The sequence below is a fragment of the Sceloporus occidentalis genome, unplaced genomic scaffold (assembly GCF_023333645.1).
Source record: "Sceloporus occidentalis isolate IW3139 unplaced genomic scaffold, rSceOcc1.0.p SCAF_4, whole genome shotgun sequence".
Lineage (NCBI taxonomy): Eukaryota > Metazoa > Chordata > Lepidosauria > Squamata > Phrynosomatidae > Sceloporus > Sceloporus occidentalis.
In genome coordinates, this window is record NW_028316984.1 from 152,110,808 (window position 1) to 152,133,622 (window position 22,815).

The following is a 22,815-nucleotide window of genomic DNA, read 5'->3' on the forward strand; positions in this document are numbered from 1 at the left end:
CCTAATTTCAGATGTCATTATCTCGTTTTTTAAAATTTTTCTTCCCCTGTCTCTTACTATTCTGCAAAGCCTATCATAATGAAGTATCCATTTTTATAGATTATGGTTACTTCCCATAAAATATTGCTGAACTATGGATTTTGCTCTTGTTTTCCCAGTGGAGCAGCATGGCTATTTTGTTTTCTATTCTCCTTCCCAGAAGTTCCCTTGGAGCTATATTGTCCTTCCTGGGTGTTCTGTGCAGTTCATGAAAAAGTAACATTTCTATTGGTTGTCAAGGTGAAGTCACGTGTGTTACAAATGGCACATCATTCATCTACTGAGAGATTTTGCAGGCCAGTCTCTGAAAGTCACTACATAGAATCCCTAGAAGTCCACAACATCAGAAGGCAGGTAGACTAATAGAAAAAGAATGCAAAGGAGCATGGTTTCCAGGTATGGTTAAAGAATGGCAAAAATGTCAATGGCTGGTTACACACCGGCACTTGGGACGTCCACAGGACATCCCATTTTAAAAAAGGGGCGTCTCTTCTAGACGCCCCTGGGTCTAATACGGACTCTGTCCGTACAATATGGCGCCGGCCGTTCCACACGGCCGGCACCATCTTTACGTATTGGACGCATAGCGTCCGAACGTGTCGCAGCGCCTCGCGACGTCATAGAGGCGCCGCAAGAAGGAGCTCCATTTTGGAGCTCCTTTTTTGCTCCGCGCGGGAGCCGCGCGGTGTGGCTGCTACAGCTCCCGCACGGAGCAAGCAGCAGCGGCGGCAGACCACCTCAAAGCGGCGGTCTATAACCCGCCAATCACTGCATTATAGTGCTGTAATACCACCTAATAAACTATACTGTAATCACAGTTGACTTCAAAGTGTTTGAACCTATGTTATCTAAGTACTGAATGGAGACTATTTGCTCCTTTTCGTTGCCCCCCTGATATAGTCAGTAAGCAGTATGCCATGTTTCACTCAGCTTGCAACTTCAGTCAGGTACAGAGCTTCAGTGACAGTCTTGCTCAGGCTTCTGACCACTTATTCAGTGTCCTGTTTAAACATTGGAAGATGTGTCTTTACTTGATACTAAGCCACAGTAGATAAGGAAGGTATGAGCTGTCAATGAGATCTTGTCACAAGGCTAAATGTGATGCTACTTTTGCCTTACTTCTTAGACTAACCACATCTCAATAGTGTCGAACTTCAAACTTCCTTAACCTGTTTTATGCTTGCAAATCACACACTTGATTACAAGCTAGTTTTGTTCATCAATTAGCTTCATTATCTCTGCTGAGGATACTATATTGATTTGCAGTCAGCCATCTAAGCATGATAGAATATTTTAACACTGTAATTATCTAAGAATTTGCAAAGCTCTCATGAAATTTGTTAACCTAGCATTTCTAACCATTCAACTTGACAGGCAGCATGGCTTTTTGGTTTGTATATATTGGAACGATTCCTCTTAGAGTTGTAAGCCCTCTACAACATCTCTAAGCCCTTCTTGACCATTCTCCAAGAACGTTACCTGATCAAATACCTTCATTTCTTTCCTTTTTCACTTCCAAAAAAGTGACAAGAAGTGATGTGACAGCACTTCTGGTTGTGATTTTGGAGAGAAAACGGAGACAAATGGAAGTTTTCTCGTGCACTCAGTTGGTATGTATCCTATGGGATGGCCACAGCATGGAAAATTGTCCCCCCCCCCAACCCCATGCACAGTTGCCCATCCTTGTTTTAGAAATGAAAAGTTAGCTTCACTTGTTACACTGATGATGATGATGATGATGATGATGATGATGATGATGATGATGATGATGTTACAAGGCTTTGTATTATTTTGCAAAAATCTGTTTAAGTGTCTTTGTCACTCCAGAATGTACCATATTAAGCATCACTACACATAACACATTATTTCCAGGCTTATAGTAACTCCTGCTACATAATAATAATAAAATTTTATTTCTATACCGCTATTCCAGCGATCACAGCGGTGTACATCAAAGAGTAAGACAATTGAAACATTAGCATGAAATAATACAAAGTTAATAATTAAGAACAGTTAAAAAAAAAACTAACAACACCCTATACAAGTGGCTGTGTAGAATGGAATACACAAAAACATTGCCACGGGGAAAAGAATGACCACAAGGCTCACGGGGGGAAAGCCTGGCGGAACAAAAAAGTCTTCAAGTTCTTCTTGAAAGCATCGAGGGAGGTGGAAGTACGGAGCTCATTGGGGAGAGAGTTCCAGAGCTGAGGGGCTGAAATAGAGAAAGCCCTCTGAGCTGATACATCTCGAGCGTCTGGAACTCTTAAAAGATGTCTTTCACCCGACCTGAGAGTGCGGGGTGGATTGTATGGGGAGAGGCGGTCCTCCAAGTACCCTGGGCCCAAGCCATTTAGGGCTTTATAGGTGATAACCAACACCTTGTATTCGGACCGGAAGCGAATAGGCAGCCAATGGAGATCTTTTAGGACTGATGTTATATGGTTGGCCCTGGAACATCCAGTAACCAGCCGAGCAGCCATATTCTGCACTAATTGAAGCTTCCGGGTTTGGTACAAGGGTTGCCCCATGTAAAGCACATTACAGAAATCTAATCGAGAGGTTACCAGAGCATGTATAACGGTTTCAAGGTCCCCCCGGCCAAGGAAGGGTCGCAGTTGGCGTATCAGCCGAAGCTGATAACAGGTGCTCCTGACCGCCACATCCACCTGAGCAGTAAGGTGAAGCGATGAGTCCAGAAGCACCCCCAAACTGTGAACAGAGTCCTTCACAGGAAGCGTGACCCCATTTAGGACAGGTGGAAAAATTTCCTTACCCAGACTAGGAGAGCCTTTCTCTGGATTCAGGCTGAGTCTGTTTTCCCTCATCCAGCCCATTACTGACTCCAAGCAAGCATTAAGAGGAGAGATGCCATCGTTAGTTACTGCATCAGACGGAGACAAAGAGAAAACTATTTGGGTGTCATCAACGTACGGATAACACCGCGCCCCGTGTCTCCGGATGATCTCTCCCAGCAGCTTCATGTAAATGTTAAAAAGCATAGGGGACAAAATCGCTCCCTGAGGGACCTCAGATGTCAGGGCCTTCCTATCGGAGCGACAGTCCCCCAGCTCCACCATCTGGAATCTGCCCGAGAGGTAGGAACGGAACCACTGCAAAGCAGAGCCCCCGATACCCAACTCCCTCAGGCGACCCAGAAGGATACCATGGTCGATGGTATCGAAGGCCGCTGAAATGTCCAAGAGCACTAACAGGGACACGCTACCCCTGTCCATACCCAGACGGAGATCATCAACTAAGGCGACCATAGCAGTCTCAACTCCATAGCCCGCCCGGAAGCCGGTTTGAAATGGGTCCAGATAATCCGTCTCATCCAAGATCCCTTGAAGCTGAAAGGCAACTGCCCTCTCGATCACCTTCCCTAAAAATGGCAGCAGCGAGACAGGCCGATAATTGTTCCGAATTAGGGGGTCAAGGGAGGGCTTTTTCAACAAAGGTTTAACAATGGCCGTTTTCAAAGTTGATGGAAACTGCCCATCCCTGAAGGATGTATTGATAATACGGTGCAACATATTAGTCACAACCGTTCCCCCTTGAGCTGTCAGCCATGAAGGACAGGGATCGAGAGAGCAAGTCGTCTTCCTAACACTTCGAAGAATCTTGTCCACATGTGTTGGGAAAGACCTATGGTTGCCATAGCAGCCATGAAATCCTGAACTGCTGTTGTCTGGTGGTCTACACATAAATGTCAATGTCAACCAGGAAGATTATCAGGTCCATTACATCAACTGGGAAATCGTTTGCAGCTCAGAAAAGGAAATTGCTGTTCAGTGGCATGGGAGCTGCACCAGAAAATTCCTAACATATCTAGTCCATGCAAGACAAGATACTGTCATTCACCTGGAAAGGAGGTCTGGAGAAAGAACATGAATTTCCTTAGAAGACAGCAATATCTTTTATTTGGGTTTATTGTGGTACTGAAACAAATATCCAGAGAAAGACTACCCTGTGTTGCCTGCCACTTTTCTTAGGTATACATAACATACTGGTTAAAAGTATCCCCAGTCCGACAAGAAAGTATTGTTTCAAACCCCTACTTTGGGGTTGGACCAGTTGTATAGTTTCTGCTTAATCTACTTCACTTCAGCTAGCATCCTGTTCTGAATTTACATTGCTGTAAGCTAGTCAATGACCTCATAAATTTTGGTACCCATATTTATGATCATGGCATCATTACCATGATCACAAATCTATCCTAAATCCCACTTTAAAAACTGAGGCCACAAGAACTATAGGAGTTTTGTGACGCTGGTGAGTGCAGTGCTGCAGAATGACACTTCCAGTCCCCCGATGCCAGCGAGCTGTGGTGAGACAAGCAGATATGACAAGCCTCCTCACTCTGGTTGGTGCAGCTGCTTGTCCATTAAGGTGGATTTTAAGGGGTCAGGAGATAGATCGTAACTATGTCATTGTAGATACATCATCAATGCAGCATTGGGCCATAATGTTTTTCAAATTAAAAAGGAATGAGGACAACCAGGTAGACCACTTTGAGTTCCATGGAGAAAAGTGGGATAATTTACTAATCAGCATGCATACTTTAGAGACCTGTAGCTTTTTTCTACTGAGGGCAGCGCTTCATTTGTTGCTACTATACATTCAAAATAGGAAGATTCCACTCATTATCAGTTTTATAAAATAGTTGCCAGAGTGTTGAGTTGGGCCTGTATCCTGTTTAGAAGAGCAAGACAAACACTACCTTTCACCCACATTTCATGCCTATACGCGCAGAGCAAGCATTTCCTACTAAGCTGTGTATTTCTGTTACCTATAACCACCTATAATTACATTATGTTTCACTGCCATTTTAGAAATTATTTCAGGAAGAAGGTAGGGACCTCTGAAATGAAGCTGAAAGCCTTGCCAGTTTTCTTTCAAGTAAAACTTGTGGATTAATTTTACAAGTATCTGGGAGACTTTTAAGACGGTGTTATCTTGATACATATTTCAAAACACTGACAGATATTTTATCAGTAATTAGTATTCATATTATGTCTCAAACAATCTGTTCAAGAATAGGGGAAATGAACTGGTTGAACAGCTCTTTCTATCTGATAATTAATGTTGGGGGGGGGGGCAATGGGGGTGTGTTAGGTTGAGGTCAAACTCTAAGAAGGGTTTTTCATGGAATAATGTGAATGACCTATACTAGAGTTTCACCTTGTCTGAAGAATAAACTTTGGAATAAAGCCGCCTGAAGAAACAAAATACCACCAATCTGAATAATTTCTTTCTGGATTTGTTGCTCATCTTGTCAATATGCCACTTGATAGCTGGCTGGACTCCCTTGTTCAGTGGCACATATTTTTAAATAGCACACATCCCCTCCCCATCACACAAAGACCATTTGTTCTTTTTAACAAAAATATTAATTGCATTCATTTTTCTTCCAACTTTTTGGTTATATATAGCATGACAGAACAATATTTTAGACATCTTAAACAATTTAAAAATACAGTCGGTGAATGTCACTTGATCTATTATATTTTCTTTTCACCTCCTCCCTCTGTTCAGTTGCTAATCATAGAATTTGATTGCCAAATAGTTTAACATGCTCTTCCAATAGTTAAATGTGCGAGTCTTCTATGAGATACAGGCAGCTTTATGAGGACAGATTTGGAGCTGCATATGGGTTTGTCACGTGCTTTGATTGCCATGTATTTGAGGACATCAGGTTGTGTGCAGGGTTTGTTTTTAAGTCATACACGCAAAACATTCTGCAGATTTCTCAAATGTAATTTATGCTAAGTAAATTTGTCTCATGATACAATCCAGAGTGCTGGTTATGACCTTTAAAGCTCTTCCATAGAACAATGGAGGCTTCCTCCTCCACCTCCATTTTTTTACCTTTTTTTAAAAGGAAGACCATTATCATTTGACCATCATTATTTCTGATTCTGTTATTGTACTCCATAACTAATTTTAGTGTTTGTATATTTTGTTCTGATTTCCTATATGTCTTAACATATCAAGAAAGCATGTTATGTGCTGGTTATATTTCGTTTTATTTTATTTGGTTTTTTTGCTTGTGATTTTCTGTATTCTGATGGTTAGGCACCTTGAACTAACCCAAAAGGTGGAATGTGGACAGATTTGGAGCTGCCTATGGATTTTTCACATGCTTTGAAAGATTTTGCTTTTAAATCATGCACACAAAACATTATGCAGATTTCCCAAAAGTAATTTATGCTAAGTAAAAGGTAGCATTTCTTAAATAACTAGGTGTGATGAATTCGGAGACAAAGCCATGTTAGTCTAGAAAGACACTATGTAAAAGGATATTGTAGCACCTTTCAAACTAACCGAAAGAAAGAAGCTGGTAGCATGAGTTTCGTAGACTTGAGTCTACTTTCTCAGATGTATGGGGTTGTGATGTGATGAGGTTGCCTCCAAAATGACTGGTCATTCATCATTTCCCTTTTCTCACCAGCAGCAAATATTGCCACAAAATGTGCATTGTGGAAGTTTCCCCAGTCACAGTCCATTTGTCATGGCCAGCCAAGAGCAGCTCTTGGAGGAGGAGGAGGAGGATGGGCCTCCTCCAGAGCAAGAGCTAATTGAGGCTACACCAGGTGCTAATCCTGATCTGCCAGGTACCAGCTGTGATCCCCCAGCCCCAGAGGAGGAGGCTCAACCAGGTCCTAGTGTTAGTGAGATGCCTCCTGTGGTGCAACAGCCTATTGATGTCTCTGGGGAGGAATCATGCCTGGATGTGCCTACCTATAAACAAAGAAGGGCTGAGAGTGCTTGCAGGTGCAGATCCAGGAGAATTGCAGAAAGGCAATTAGCAAACCAGCCTCAAGTGGCATGGGGAGAGTTTCCCTTACTTAAGGTGCAGAGAGGCATCATCCTTTGGTGTGACTGCTGCTGGCACTGGCTCCTTGTATCCCTGTTGCTTTGATCTTGGAATGGACCCTTGTTACCTTTTGGCTGCTTTGACCCTGGACTGATTTGATGACTCTGACTTTTGGTATCCTGACTTCAGCTTGGCTTTCGGATTGCTCTCTAATGCTGACTCCTTGAAAGGTCTGTGGTCTGCTTCCACTTGCTGTGCTAAGCCATTCTTATGGGCATAGCGTGGGTGTGCTGGCTGCAGTCTAGGACACCATTTCATTGGTTGTCATTTGAGCGACTGAGGAACTTCACACCTCATCATACTGTACAATCTTTTTGTCATTCATTTAAATCAAATACCTTTTATTACGTGATCTCACAGCAATGCACTGTAAAATCAATTTAACCAGTTTAAAATAATTTAAAGTAAAGAAATTATTTATTTTATTATGAAAATGCTTAAACAAAAATATATTAAATAGATAAAAATCATATTAAATAATTTGACAGTTTAAAATTAAAAATAATTTTGAATGTCTTTGAACAGTTTAACAGCAATTAAAATCAGCACATGTGCTGAAATTAGGCTGCAAGGGGTTTAATAAAGAGCTATGTTTTTATTTAGTGCCAGAATGGCACCAGTGTTTGTGTCATTCAGGCTTCTAAGGGACTTCTACAGCTGCCATAACAAAGCAAAGAATTGTCCCACACTGATGGGATACAAAGGAGAGGCTGACCAGCAGATCTCAGTCCTTAGATATGCAAATATAGAGAGATGTGCTCTCTCATGTATCAAGGCACCAAAACATTTTTATCTCATACCAGATTTGGAAGTTCACTTGTTTGTATTTTGTGTTATTATGGCCCATTCCGCACGGGCAAAAAGTACATGCTCGGCACGTACTAGGGTTAGAAAGGGGCGTCCTTTCTGGACGCTCCTAACCCTAGTACGCACCGAGCACGTAGCATATGCTTAGCGTCCGCACGTCTCAGCGCCATTGGCACTTTGTGGCATCATAATGGCGCTGCAAAAAGAAGCCGCTTTTTGCAGCTTTTTGCTGCGCGGAGCAGTTGTGCGGTTTGGCTGCTGAGGCTGCTCCGCGCAGCAAATGAGGGCACTTTACAGACCGCCCTTTGGGGAGGTCTGGAAAGTGCCTATGATTGCCTTTGTGGTGTGGTTGTCACTTACAGTAAGTTGTGCTATAATATGTGTTTCTTGCAATGTGAATTGGCAATAATATGATTGGTTAATAGAAGAATACTATTTGCAGAGCATGAACTCTTAATTGGTTATAGCATGATTTCATTGTGAGCATTCGAACTTGGCACCTGTCTGCATCTCAGCTAAGCAGCATTCCCTAACCATTCAGTTCATCATGTTGGTTTGAGGAGTGAGGCACTAAAGTGAGATGGATGAAAGAGGAAATTGGGATCATTTGCAAGGCAGGAATCAACTTTTAAGCCAGGACAGGAATGACTGAGATGAATGGACAGTGGGGTGAGAGCATTTGCAAGTGTGCAATTTTAAGCTGGGAGAGGAGCAAGTGAGGTGGATGGAAGGAGGGGGTGAGAGTTTCCGGATGAGATTTTAAGTCTGGACTGAGGTCAAATGGATGGAAGCAGTGGGAGGGAGAATTAATTGGCAAGAGATGAAATTTTAACCAGAACTGAAAGGAGGTAGATGGCAATACGTGGTGGGGAGTGGTTGCAAGCCAGGGATGAGATTTTAAGCTGGGACAGGAGTGAGTGAGGTAGAAGGAGGAGGAGGGAGCATTTGAACAACATTTGATTTTCACAGCAAGCCAAGGCTTGGATATGCCAAGACATGGCAAGCGTTATTAGCTATTTAAAGTATTGGAGGTCTCTTCACATTTTGGGGGGAGGCAACTATCATGTTATGGCAGAATTATTTCTGATAAAAATTCCGAGACATAGCCCTGTTGGCCTGGTATATTAGTATGCAAAAGGATTTTGTAGTACCTTCAAGAATAACTGTGTGAAAGAAGTTGTAACATAAGCTTTTGGGAGTAGACTACATCTACAAAATCTTAAGGTACAGTGTTTTTTCTCACAGTTAGTCTCAAAGGTGCTTAAAGATCCCTTTGCATACTGTATTCTGATAAGTTGACCACGATGCAAAAAAAGATAGTTGGAAGTATTTTAGTACATGTGACAATTTTGCAAATAAGAACATGTAAGATTCTAACACATGGCCTGGATACAGATATCAGGAGGAAAGATGTTGATTTAGTTCTTATATCCTCCTGCCAGACTGCTGGCAGGGGGAGCTTACAAACAAGCAAGAAGAAAAGAAACTGAATTTAAAAGTAAAAAAGAGCAGAGTTTTTAAAGTATAAAAGTGCATTCCTTTAAGAAGTGACAACTTTTGAAATAAAAGCTGATATAAGTAAAAGCAGAGGCCTGAAAGCTACTTTTCTTAGAAAGCTACTCAAAACTCTGGAAATTTTCAATTAGGCTCATGTGGACAGAAGGAATCCTTAAGATATTCAAGGTCTCAGCCATTTAGGTCTTTGCATCCAACCACAGCTCCTTGAGTCAAGCTGGAAACAAGGGTGCGTTACAGATGGGCCCATGAGGCGCCATCATCACGCGTGAGGGGTGGCGCTTCCTGACGCGCCTTGCCCCTCGCGCACAATGACTACATCAAAATGGCAGCAGCGACAGAAGTGACACCGCGAGCGCGCGACTAGCGCTTCCTGGCATCTCTTCCGGGGCCAAGGAAGGAGCGCGATTTTCGCACTCCTTCTTTGCTGCGTCTGGGAACCGCACGGTTTGGATGCTGCGGTTCCCGGATGCAGCAACCAGCAGTGGCGCGAGACTGCCCCTTCTGGGCCGTCTGTAACGCACCAAGCACTTTCAGCACTGGAGCCAGGAAAGGCTGTGATGTGATCTGCTCTCAGCAGAATTCTAGCCAGAGCTTGGGAACTTTTTAACAGCAGCAACATTTTTTAAGCATCAAGCGCCACTATCATTGCTTTAAGCTAATTGCAGCTGGTAGTTTTCATTTTGAATGAAATGCTTCTGCATTTTAGCCTGAACTTAAAAGGTTTTATCAAGGTGTGATCCTCTATCCCCAAAATCAGTTCAGCACCTTGAATAAATCATTTCATGTTTGGATTAAAACACAAATAGATTCCCAACCCCACTAACATGAAATTATCCAGCATGCACAGCTTTAAACATTTTAACATCAACATAATAAATATGTGAAGTCGAAGGCTTTCATGGCCGGCATCTATAGTTTTTTGTGGGTTTTTCGGGCTATGTGGCCATGTTCTAGAAGAGTTCATTCCTGTCGTTTCACAAGCATCTGTAGCTGGCATCTTCAGAGAAACATAATAAGTAGTTTGAGTAATGTTACTTGACGCTTTAAAGTTTGATTTGGAGAAATACATTGGAAAATTAGGCATCTGGATCAAGGCTCTTGATGCTTAATTTTTTTTTGAGTTTAATCTTTTTTTTAAAAAAAGTAACATATTACCAACAAGGAGCATGTTACCTTTGTAACAGTGAAAAAAATATAATATTAATACATTATTCCCAAAATTAGCTTAAAAACTAACATTTATCTGAAGATGCCAGCCACAGATGCTGGCAAAGTGTCAGGAATAAACTCTTCTAGAACATGACCACATAGCCTGAAAAGCCCACAAAAAACGTTGATGTCGGCCATGAAAGCCTTTGACTTCAAATAACATTTTTAGGTCTAACCAAGCAGCCAGCACATTCTGAACCAACGTGCAACTTGTGCATTGTCTTCAAGGGAAGATTTGTGTGAAACCCATTAAAGTAAGTGAGCCTGATGGTGACTAGGGCAAGAATGACAAAAGCCAGGTCTCAGTTCTCCAAGAATGCAGACAACTAATGTAAAAGAAAACTAAAAGAAAGCACTGCTGGCCATTGCCACCATCTCAGAAATTCAAAGGCAAGGCCAGGATAGGGTGCAACTCCCTTAAGACTTTTGGATGAAGCAATCCAAGAAGAGAGTTTTTTGTTTGTTTGTTTGTTTGTTTTTTCCTTAGTTCAGATCAGTGTTGTGTGAATGGAGTTTATATAGCTTATTTAAATTAAACCTGCAAAGTAATACTTCATCTTACATAAATATATTTCATATGAATTATATGAAGGTAAAAGTAAAGTTATTCCCTTGACATGAATGTCTAGTTGTAACCGATTATTACGACTAGGGGGTAGTGCTCATCCCTGTTACTAAGCCAAATTGTCCAAGAATTACTCCGGTGGCCTTGTGGCCAGCACGACTGCACCAAACGCTGTTACCTTCCCACCAAAGTGGTACCTGTTTTTCTACTTGAATTTGCATGCTTTGGAACTGCTAGGTTGGGAGAAGCTGGGATTACTGACAGGAGCTCACCCCATCATGCAGCACTCGGGCCTCAAACTGCCAACCTTCTGATCTTCTGGCATCTTAACCACTAAGCCACCTCATCCCTACTATATGCATATATATTGAATCTCAAAACCTTTCTGTCCTAAAAACAACTGAATCTTTGAATCAGTATCAATAGGAGCCCTAGTGGCACAGTGGTTAAATGCCTATACTGCAGCCACTCACTCATAAACCACAAAGTTGTGGGTTCAATACCAGTCAGGGGCTCAGGGTCGACTCAGCCTCTAAAATGTGTACCCAGCTTGTTGGGGGCAATTACCTTACACATTGTAAACTGCTTAGAGAGTGCTTAAGCGCACTGAGAAGTGGTATAGAAATGTATTTGCTATTTGCTATCACATTTATGGGATGAAAGGAAGAATTGCTTTGTGGGGCCCATATACCACAGGAATGATGTGAGCTTACCACAAAAATTAATCGGAATTGTTGCTATAAATTAATGAGAATTGTTATTCTAAATGAATGAGGATTATTGTCAAGTAGGACTAGTACCATTCCCCTCCCTCTTTTATGTACTCTAGGTTGAGAAGATGGAAACAAATTTACTTTGAAACATGCTCTAAAATCTTTCCTTGGTGTGGTACAGACTGCCGAAAAAGAGCGGCCTGCCAGCACCTGTTTTTCTGCTAGAGGGAAGCCGGAGCCACCAAACTGTGCGGCTTCCCTCCAGTGAAAAAAACCCCAGTGAAAAGCGGGTTATTTTTACACCGCAAGGGCAGCGTAATAAGTGTGCCACTGGTGCACTCGTTACGTAAGCACCACGCAGTAACAATGGCAGCACCCATGTATACAAGGTGCCACCATTATTACACCCTCGTCATGTGCTAAGGTTGCGGGGCGTCCCCGTGCCCGAGGCAACCTTAGCACATGATGAGGGTGTCACTGAGGGCTTGTTTGTACCAGGCCCTAGATACCTTGGAAGTATTATGACATTACAAAAGATTAAATTTACATATTTCTGGGCTTCCCTCTTTGGTTCATTGTTGACCTTTTTGAAAGTGGACTTGCATGTATTAACTTTCAGGTTCAAACTTATTAAAATGCTTTACTTTTATGATATAGCTAAATTCTTGTCAAAAATGACCTTCACACTAGTATACTTGCACCTTTTGTACCAGATTAAAAATAATTTTTTAAATAAAATTTTATAGTCCCCTTTTATCATGTTTCCCCCCATTCTTATTCTCTTGCAGGTTGGAGATGTTCTGTACTGTGCTGGGCAGATTGCATTAGTGCCATGTACTATGCAGCTTACAAATGCTGGTGTGGAAGCTGAGGCTTTGCTTTCTTTAAACCATGTTGAAAAAGTCCTGAAAGCCATGAGCCACGGTGCTGAACTCCACCATATCCTTATGGCAAACTGTTATGTAACTGACTACAAATATATTTCTGTTGCTCAAGCTGCATGGCAGAAGAAATTAAGAGAACTCAGACAGGTATGTTTAATAAAATAAAAAGTGTAATACCAATTTTCTTTTTTCCTCTTTGAAAATAACAGTTTATTAGATGTGTTGTATTTTTTCCATGACTGGATGTAATATCAGACTATTCTCTGTTCAAGTAAGACTGATAAAATAAGGTTTGATTGAGCTGTTATCTTGTGGCTTATAAGTGGCTGTGCACAACTGAAACAGAAAATTGCCTAATAGAAAGTTGTATTCATCACCAAGTTTGTCTTAATTCCCCAAAGCAATATTAAAGAAGTCTGTAAGAGCAACCAATTCCACTTGGAAAATTTTCCAGAGTATTTCATGTCTGAAATACATGTGCCCGTATTCTTTTCTTTAGAAGGATAAGATAGTTTCTTCTTGCAGTTTATAAACTCTGCATTTGTTTTAGGGATGTAAAGAATACTAAAAAAAATCTTCCTTGAATAGCAAGCATATCTCAACATATTCAGACATCCTGTTGAGAAAATGATCAACTGCCACAAGATTTCTTGCACTTCACAATATTTTGGGGTTTAAAAAAACCTTGCTTTTTAACCCCCACCCCTAATTCTTTCCTGCTACAACTCTCAGCGTTACATCATGGGAGTCTGCAGCAGAAAGTAAAAATTGTCCCAAGTTGGGCTGAGAAATCTTATGCAAGTGGATATCTGCACACAAACGGTTTCTCCATCTGATGTGAGGCAATTCCACCAAAGGCCCACACATTAACCATGTTCCAGTACATGTGATTCAAGAGACGTTCTTTCCCATCCAGATGGGTTATGAGAGGTAGCAGCAGAGAGTTCGGTGGCATGAGTGTTTGAATTGCAGAGAAGTAGAATTAATTCCTTATCTCTGTCTTCAGTCCAGAATATGTAAGGCAAACACCTGGGCCTGAACAGACATCTTTAGCAAAGGAGTCAGAGGAACTGAAGTATGCCTCAGTGGGGATATGAAATAGAAATTCTAAGCTTTGTTGACTGTTTAAAACAAACAAATCATGGGTCAAAGTGGTATCCATTCAAAAATTCTTTTAAAAAATGTAAAATTGCCCATTTTATATATTTTACATGTTGCTAAGTTCTATAAAATGTGACAAAGGACTAGAAATTAGATGACAAAATAACACTTTCTAAACAGGGATCCATGATGAATCCAAGAAATTACAGTAAGAAATGGAGAGTCCTGTTCCTTTCAAGTCCTGCTTCTAGGGCTCTAACTTAGATGTCTGGCTGGCAACCAAGAGGACAGAATACTGGCCTTGTAAAACCTTTGTCTAATCCAACAGGCTCTTCTTTATGATTGGATTCTAACAAGACTTTTTAAAACATGAAATAAAGGCTTGATGAAAATATGTTTTAAACAACTTTTGATTTTAAAAGGTAATTTAATATAGAAGTGATAGATGCATTTTATGCATCTTACCCAAATTTATTGGTGAATTTATTAGAATTTAAAAATATGCATTGTCATAGTCATTCCTGGGATAAGCCATACAAATTTTTTTATTTTATTTTATTTAGGTATTTATATCCCGCCCTTCAGCCCTAATGGCTATCAGGGCGGCTTACATTTATTATTATTTTTAACCAGACAGTTCCCTGCCCGCAGGCTTACAATCTAAAAACACGACACAAAAGGAGAAGGGAATGGTGAGGGGGCAGGGGATCAGGTCCAGCATTCTTCTCTCCCTCTGAGGCCTGGACCAAGGCAGATGGACCAGAGGGAGGGCTCTGCTTCTTCCAGGCAGGCCTGGTGGAGCTCACCTGCCTCTCTCTCCCAGATGGTGGCTGAAGGGAGGGCTGGTCCTCTTCGAGGAAGGCAGTTGGAGCTCACCTGCCTCTCTCTCCCCTTCCAGATGGTGGCTGAAGGGAGGGCTGGTCCTCTTCGAGGAAGGCAGTTGGAGCTCGCCTGCCTCTCTCTCCCAGATGGTGGCTGAAGGGAGGGCTGGTCCTCTTCGAGGAAGGCAGTTGGAGCTCACCTGCCCCTCTCTCCCAGATGGTGGCTGAAGGGAGGGCTGGTCCTCTTCGAGGAAGGCAGTTATTATATACAAATAACTATATGAAACTATATGAAGCACAATTTTAATCAAGTATGATGTCAAAGGAATACAGATGATGATATGTAAAATCAGTGTCATAGATCAGAAAATGATCTATGAACAACATGCTTCTTCCTAACACTGGTTTTGAGATTTTAACTATTGACCTAAATGCATTTGTAAGATGCAGAATCAGTGGAATTTACAACAAAATTTACTTTTTATACTAATGGGAACAGTAACAATTTAATTTAGACTATGGCGCTATACATACCTCCCAATACGGCACTCCCATATTGGCCTCGTCCCTAGCATGTGATGGGGGTGTCAAAATGGCGGCACCCTGTACACACGGGCACCGCCATTTTAACGCAACAGACGCATAGTGTCCACACACTATGGCTCGTTTGTGACACCACAGTGCACCATTGGCACATTGTGGTGTCACAAACACGCCGCATTAAGAACCCACTTTTTATGGGTTCTTTTAGCTCCGTGGGGAAGCCCCGCGGTCTGGAGGCTGCGGCTTACCCGCGGAGCAAACCAGGGCGGCCCTTTTTGGGTGGTCTGTATCCCGCCTAAGATACTTTAAAAACTAACAAGTTTGGCATAAGCTTTTGTGAACGATATGAATCAGTTTGTCAAATGTGTGGCGTATTGTCTCAGTTGGCAAATTATTAGGTATTACATTTGGCCCTTCTGAACTTCTGAAGTTGAACCCTGTGTATTTCAGTATGTTTGACATCTCATCATAGAAAGAATGGGAGTAAGAGAAACTATGTATTCCATGTGCACAACCCAGCAATATTACTGTGGTTCCCAAATTTCTTTTTTTAAAAAAGGAAATTTGAAGATATGAAGCCAAATTTGCAGACATTTGATCTTTTGTGAGAAACTAGACTGTTCCTTACTTTCATTGGCCAAGATCACATAGCAGCAGAGTGCTGCCCTCAGAAACCAGCCACTGGCAGGAAAAGCAACTTTCTGGTTTGTGCTTAATCTTCTTTTTTCCCCTCCTTCTCCTAGTGGGAACATGATTTCCATAAATTTATTACTCCTTTATGAAAACAGAAATGTGTCTGCTGAAAAGCATGAGGTACCAGCACACAAACAGTGTATTATCTAATTCAGATTTTAAAATGTTATCCCCACCCCACCCTTGGAAAAATACTCTGATACAGAGTGCAAATGCCATTGCAAGAAGTCCATGACTTTCATACCAGTGCTGCTGGAAACAAGGATTGTGGAAATAATAATAATAATAATTTATTTCTATTTCCTACCTCTCCCTACGGATTGAGGCAAAATCACAACAGATAAAATACATACAGAGCATACAAATGTTTACAACACTAAAATTCTCATAAAATTAACCTCATAATACAATAAAATGCAATATGATATGATATGATATAGCATAAAATCCAATAGCCAAACCAGAGTTGGGATTCGGAAGAGATCCATCTTTATGGCTTTCTTAAAAACATCCAAGGTGGTAGTACAGCAGATCTCTTCTGGCAGGTCATTCCAAAACTTTGTGTGCTGTGTCCAAATGGGGAGATAAACTGTGGTTATGCCAGCTTGGCTATATAAGATTAGTAATGTTATATCTATTTCACTGCAGAGAAGGGGAGTTAAAATAGAGTCTGACAGTCTTCCAGTATAGTTCAGTGTTATCAAGACTCCTGGTATGCCATTACTGTTGTTTTTAGGGAAAGTGTCACTATAATTAGATTGTGTTGTTAGGGCCGTTAGTTAAGAGCTAGAGGGGGGAAAGAGAGTCAGGGCAATAACTGAGGTGTTCAACCATGGGTGGAAAGATATCCAGAAATGAGACCTGCCTGCTGAAAAATGGAAGGTGGTAAATGTTGCATACACATTTCCTAGACGCCAGACTTGGTACCCAAGCTTCATCACTCTCGAATTGCCAGATCGACCAGGAATGGTAGGCCTGTTGTCTGTCACTTAACTATGTACATATTTTGTTTCCCCACCCTGTAGACCCTTGCTTATCAGTCAACACAGTTTTCTGGAAATTAATCTCAGCTGGCAGCCCAGACACACTCCTTCCTTTGAACACACTTTTCTTTTGGTTTCACAGCCTCCTTTCAGTGCTTTCACATATAATTTGCTACTTGGACATGTATCAGAGATAGACTGTTGAGAGGCCATCTCTTTCCTCCCTTCCCTCCCAGATTGTTTTTTGTGAAGGTAAACCCATCTGTGCTTGAATTTGTTTATTTTTTAAATGCCACCTGATCATCTCTCCGTTTCATCTGCTGTTACCACTTGTTTGTAGCTGTCAAGTGACAATTTTCATCATTTATGTGATCTGGGCACTCATCTTTTTATTCTTGATATAGCTCATGTTACAATTACTGTTGCTTGCTAAGGAAGAGAGAAAAGCAAGTACAACAAAATAGGTGATTCCTTTACATCCCACACTCAAATCTTTTGGTATTGCTCATCTTGCATGTTACTTGAAACATCCCACTCTTCTACCATATAATTTCATTCTCTATTGCTTATGCAAATCAATTATTAAAAAATGTATAGGTTAAATACACATGTATGCCTCATGTTTCTGTAAGGAAGAGTCATAATGCTTCCTATAGCTGCTGTTGCTGGAGAACTGTGCAAACAAAATAGCATACAGGTCATTTCCCAAAACTATTGTGTTATCGTTACTTCAGTTCAGCTTATCTGATGGCCAAATCCTCTGGAAAAAGTCAGTTTGGGATCATTTCCATGCTGGGAATGGGGGGGGGGAGCGGTAGGTTTAGGGTTTGATTTTTTAGCTCTATTGTAATTTGATGTATTTTATTGTTGTAACCCACCCGGATTCTTTGTGATTAGGGGGGCTATAAATAAATCTTTATTATTATATTATTATATTATTATTATTTCATGGTACTCAGATTAATTGAATTTAGAAAATTAGTGCTTGTATTTTTGAAAAGATGAAGCAGTTTAAAAATGGTGTTGCATGGCTTTAGGATTATCAAATACATCTTAATATCTACCATACCACAGTTTGTCTGTACTTCCAGAAAGACCAAAAAGGTTAAATATATCCTTTATTTATTACTCAGAGGCAATGCTATCAGCAATCACATTTTTAGCAACTTTTGTGATCTGGATAAGTGAGAAAGCAGGCCTCTAGAGAGATCCCTTTCAATTCAGTACAGACCAGACCCATTCAGAAACTGTTGTTGTTGTGTGCCTTCAAGTCATTCCTGACTTATGGAAACCTATCACAGGGTTTTCTTGGCAAGTTTCTTCAGAGGGGATTTACCATAGCCATCCTCTGAGGCTGAGAGAATGTGACTTGCCCAAGGTGACCCAGTGGGTTTACAGTGAACTAACCATTAGATAACTAAATTTATCAGTATCTAGGAAGTATCTAGGAATCATCAGAACAGCTCTCTGTGGCAGGTCCTTCCTGACACAGCTTTTGGCTGATGTATCCAGACAAAGACAACAGTCTCTTTCCCAGACACATTTGATGGCTGTGCATCTCCCAGGTAGGGAAATTCAAACTGCTCTTTCAAAAATCTGAATGCTGTAGTCATCCAAGTGATTTATGTGAGACTGAGGGGCTGTACAGATGATAAGAAAGGGCCAGGGGCCGTCCCTTTCTCCTCCGGATCGTTGCCGCCACAACTGCACAGGCTTGACAAAAATCTGCCCCAAAAAGGAGCTGTGAAACACAGCTCCTTTCCACGCTGCTGCCAAGGCACCATTAATGCCCTGGAGTGGTACGGTGGTGTCTCTTGTGTGCTACCCCATTTGGACACGGCGCACAAGGCACATTATCAGCGTGCATGCTGTCTGAACATGCACATGCCCAAAATGGCACCAGGAGACTGCAGAGCATGCAGACACTTAGCTCTCTCGAGCCCGGTCTGTACCAGGCCTGAGCTAGCCTAGAATGGGTATAGAAAAGTTTGAGTTTAAAATTGTTTCTCAGGTTAGATATTTTCCAGAAAAGAGAACAGGGTAAGGTTGGATTGCTCACAGCATTGCTTTGAAAAATGCAGTTTTTGGAACTCTTCCTTATGTAATTTTTTTGTCTTTGATCTTTTAGCACATACGGTTCTGTTAAAAAGTGGGACGTGTCCCATTTACAACAGACTTCTATAATAGCAAACCAGAAGGGATGGCTGTGGGAGAGAAAGGGATTGTGTATGCATCTGTGCCTTCAAGTTGCCTGCCGATTTAGGAATATGGCACTTTGAGATGGGTTTTCTGGCTCCTTCCACTGAAGGGAGTGCAGGGTCCCAATCCCTAAAGGAGGAGTGAGAAATATTCAGCCCATGGGCTGCATGCCGACTGGCCTTTTTGGTGGGGCTTGAAACGTTCCAGTATTTGGTCAAAAATCATAATTTCTATGCCTCACAGCTTTGAGGAGCAGTAATTTTTCTTTTGAACAAGACATTGCTTTTACCAATGCCATGTCCCTCCTTTTTGTGAAGTTTTAGAAATATGGAATTGTATTTCTGTCCCCTTCTAACTTTGTCAGGGTAGTATGGGGGTCATGTGGCTTGTAGTAGATCCTGAAGGCCAAAATTGGGCCCAAGAGCTTTGCCACCTGGACCCTAAACCCCAATTAATGTTTACAGTTCTGTCACAACCTAGGCCCCATTCACACTACACAGTTGTAGCACTGTTATTACATTAATTCCAGGGAATGGTTTGGAAAGGATAATGGAAGAGCAAGGGATTCCACACTGTAGAATCCTGAAGCCTGTACTCTGTTGAGCCAATAGAGCACTCTGGCTATGAAAACTTAAATGCCCCTTCCTAAATAGAAGATTCATGGCAGTAGTGTGACCGGGGCCCATAGTCTCCACAACGCATAGTGCTTTGAGGATAGGAATGCTGCCTTTTTATATGAAGAGGGAAGTGAAATTGTGAAGTCGAATGCTTTCATGACCAGCATCCATAGTTTTTTGTGGGTTTTTCGGGCCATGTGACCATGTTCTAGCCTGAAAAACTAACAAAAAACTATGAAGTGAAATTAACTGTATATACTAAATACCATTGACTCACTGAATTATAGTCTTGGAAGGAATCTCAAATTTTCCATAGTTCTGATGATAATACAAAAAAAGAAGCCAGTGCTACAGTATCCATGATTGGTGGCCATCTAGCCTTTGCTTAAAAATGTCTAACAAAAGAGAGTTCAAAGCAATCTGTTCTAGAGTCAAGCTGTAACCATTTTGGACATGTCTATTTGGACTCTAGAACAAATGAGGTGGACATGGACATATCACTAATCTGCTTGTTATACAAAGCCTTTTTTGTAAGATTATCACTGATTTCTTGACAGAAGGTTTTTACAATTAATACCTGCATGGCAGACACTCAGCAGGTGAAACATTGAAAGGGAGATTGGTACCTTTTCTATTTTCCTTCTTGTGCAGCAGTTAAAGACTCTAATCTTCTTCCTCTTTTTTGGGAGGGGGGATAGTAACAACTTTAGTTGATTTTCTGTGTGAGCTTCATTTACAAAATATTTTATACTTACGAGCCCATTAGTCTTCAAGAACTGTTGCAGTCATGGCCTGTATATAATAGCACATGAAAAGTATTTGTTATATACCATAAGAAGAGATATGATGTGGGTAGGAATACTCAAGTCCTGCAGTTCTATTTAAATTAGTTTATTTTTTCCACAGATCTATAGACCGTATCACTGTTGTGATGCCACTGTCACGTGGCTCAAATTGACTATTCATAATCCTTCCCCCTTTTCTAGCAAATAGCAACCTGTGAAGTAAGGGAGGTAAATTCATAGAGTGTCACATAGTATTTACTGGAACAGAATGAGGATGGGGGTGGGAGGGAGGGAGGTAGAAGTGAGACACAATTAATCACAGAGCTGTAACATCTAGTATCACATCTACAGGCAATTATGGTACTCCTTTGTAGGTTGAGTATCTCTCTTTCTCTCTCTCTCTCTCTCTGGCTTTTCTTCGCAAACGAAGATTCAGGAAGGATTCATCCTGTGCTTTCTACAAGCACATTGATGACTAAAAAGGCCAAACCGAGACAAACAAGTATGGTTGCAGAAAGCACAGCAGAAAGTCTCCTTGGGTGATGTTTCCGGGTTGTGGTTCTTTCTGCGTTGTTGTTTGTCTTCAAGACTCGTTTGATGTGAGCTTTCAAAAAGGCTGCAGCATCGTGGATAGTGTGTCTCCATTGTTGGTGATCAGTTTGGCCGAGCCTGAGATGTTGTTTCAGGGAGTCCTTGTATCTCTTCTTTGGAGCGCCCCTCTTACTTTGACCCATGGCGAGTTCACTGTAGAATACTATTTTTGGGAGGCGATGGTCCTCCATCCTAGAAACGTGTCCTGCCCAGCACAGCTGCGTCCTCAATAGCATGGCCTCAATGCTGGTGATCCCTGCTTGCTCAAGGACAGCAACATTTGTCACATAGTCAGTCCAGTGTAGATTTAGAATTGTGTGTAAACAGCGCTGATGAAAGCGTTCGAGGAGTCATAGGTGTTGGCGATAGGTGACCCATGTTTCAGACCCATAAAGGAGAATAGACAGTACAGTGGCTCTATACACACTGATTTTTGTGCTTTGCCTCAGGTGTTTGTTAGTCCAGATTTTTTTGTGAAGCCTTCCGATGCCTTTGCTAGTCTGTGATCGATCTCTTTATCAATCTTGGCATCTGAGGAGATGATGCTTCCCAGGTAGGTGAACTGCTGGATGGACTTAAGCACAGATGTGCCTACAGTGATGTGAGGGATGGTATTGTTCTTCCTGTGGTGCCGGCTGGTAGAGAACTTCCGTTTTCTTCAGGCTGACTTCCAGCCCAAAGAGCTCTGAAGCTGTAGCAAAGCAAGATGTTAGGTGCTGCAGAGCTGCTTTTGTATGGGCAACAAGGGCAGCATCTTCAGCAAAAAATATGAATTCATGGACAGATATGTATGGTGGCATATACAGAAAAAAGTCACTGTTGAGCTAACACCTCACCCATTAAAACTGGAGGACAACATGGTGCATATAGATATATGCTGCTTCTGCTCAAATATTTTATCACTGGAAAGATAAAGATGCATATGACAACAATTACAGTTGTATTTCTCTGTATTGTTCAAAAAGTAAATTGCAATTATGTTGATATAGTTGGTCATATTGCAGGGGGTGAAGCATTAGCTGGAAAATGTTACTGCAGACTGTGAGGTCCTTTATAAATTCAATTGAAAAACAATATAATCCTTTTTGTCAATTCGGCTGTATCAGGATTAGAGTTTTGTTCTGTATTGAAATGTTGTACGTGTTCACAGACTCCAGCTTTTCGCTTTCAACAGAACATTCAGTGTATTCAAAACAACTCAGCAATGGTAGGGTTTTCATCTGGGCCCTGAAAATTTTCATTTCCCTAGGGTCAGGATTAAATGAGGCCTTTATATTCTTGTGAGGCAATTATAATGTAAATATTTAACACAGGTCACATTTAGTGGGACTCTAGATGTCTTTGGAATTATTACGCATTTTGAGTTTTGCCCACAATGGAACATTAGAACATGAAAAGATTGTTATGCTTTTTTTAAAAAAAATAGTAAACAAATGAAAATAATTTGGGAAGGAAGATGAGTGAAATAGGTTATATGTTTTGAGAAAATTGTACATGTTGAAGTCACAGTAAAAGAGCAGAGAATTAATGAACAATGTAATACACTGCTTAGATACAGCCTTAATTGGAAGTAGTATTCAAATGTATGTGATTAGAAAAAGCAATGTGTCCGGAATGAAGGAGACTGGAAAACAAAAGGGGAGAGTTGATTCCAACCCTCTTTCTCACCTCTTTGCATCAGCTTTCTGTGTGGTTGTCTTGTTGGACACATAAGCCTGGATGGAACTTTAAAGTCCAGGGATTGCTGCAACCTTCCACTCTCAGGAATTTCCACAGTGGGATTGTTGGAATTTAGAGGTAGCTCTAGCTGGATAAAGTAATGCCTTGGGGTCACATTTGGATTCCCAGTCTCTATTTGTGGCTGTCAGGC

General features: G+C 41.3%; 1 protein-coding gene across 5 annotated transcripts in view; it reads left to right on the forward strand.

Moving 5' to 3' along the window:
* Window positions 1-22,815, forward strand: part of LOC149314862 (uncharacterized) — a 330,650-nt gene that overhangs the window by 220,590 nt on the left and 87,245 nt on the right. For all 5 annotated transcript variants that reach the window (XM_089522021.1, XM_089522019.1, XM_089522020.1 and 2 more), the window contains one exon: window positions 12,517-12,759. In XM_089522021.1, coding sequence (XP_089378147.1) covers window positions 12,517-12,759 — 243 coding nt within the window. The remainder of the gene's footprint in view (window positions 1-12,516; window positions 12,760-22,815) is intronic.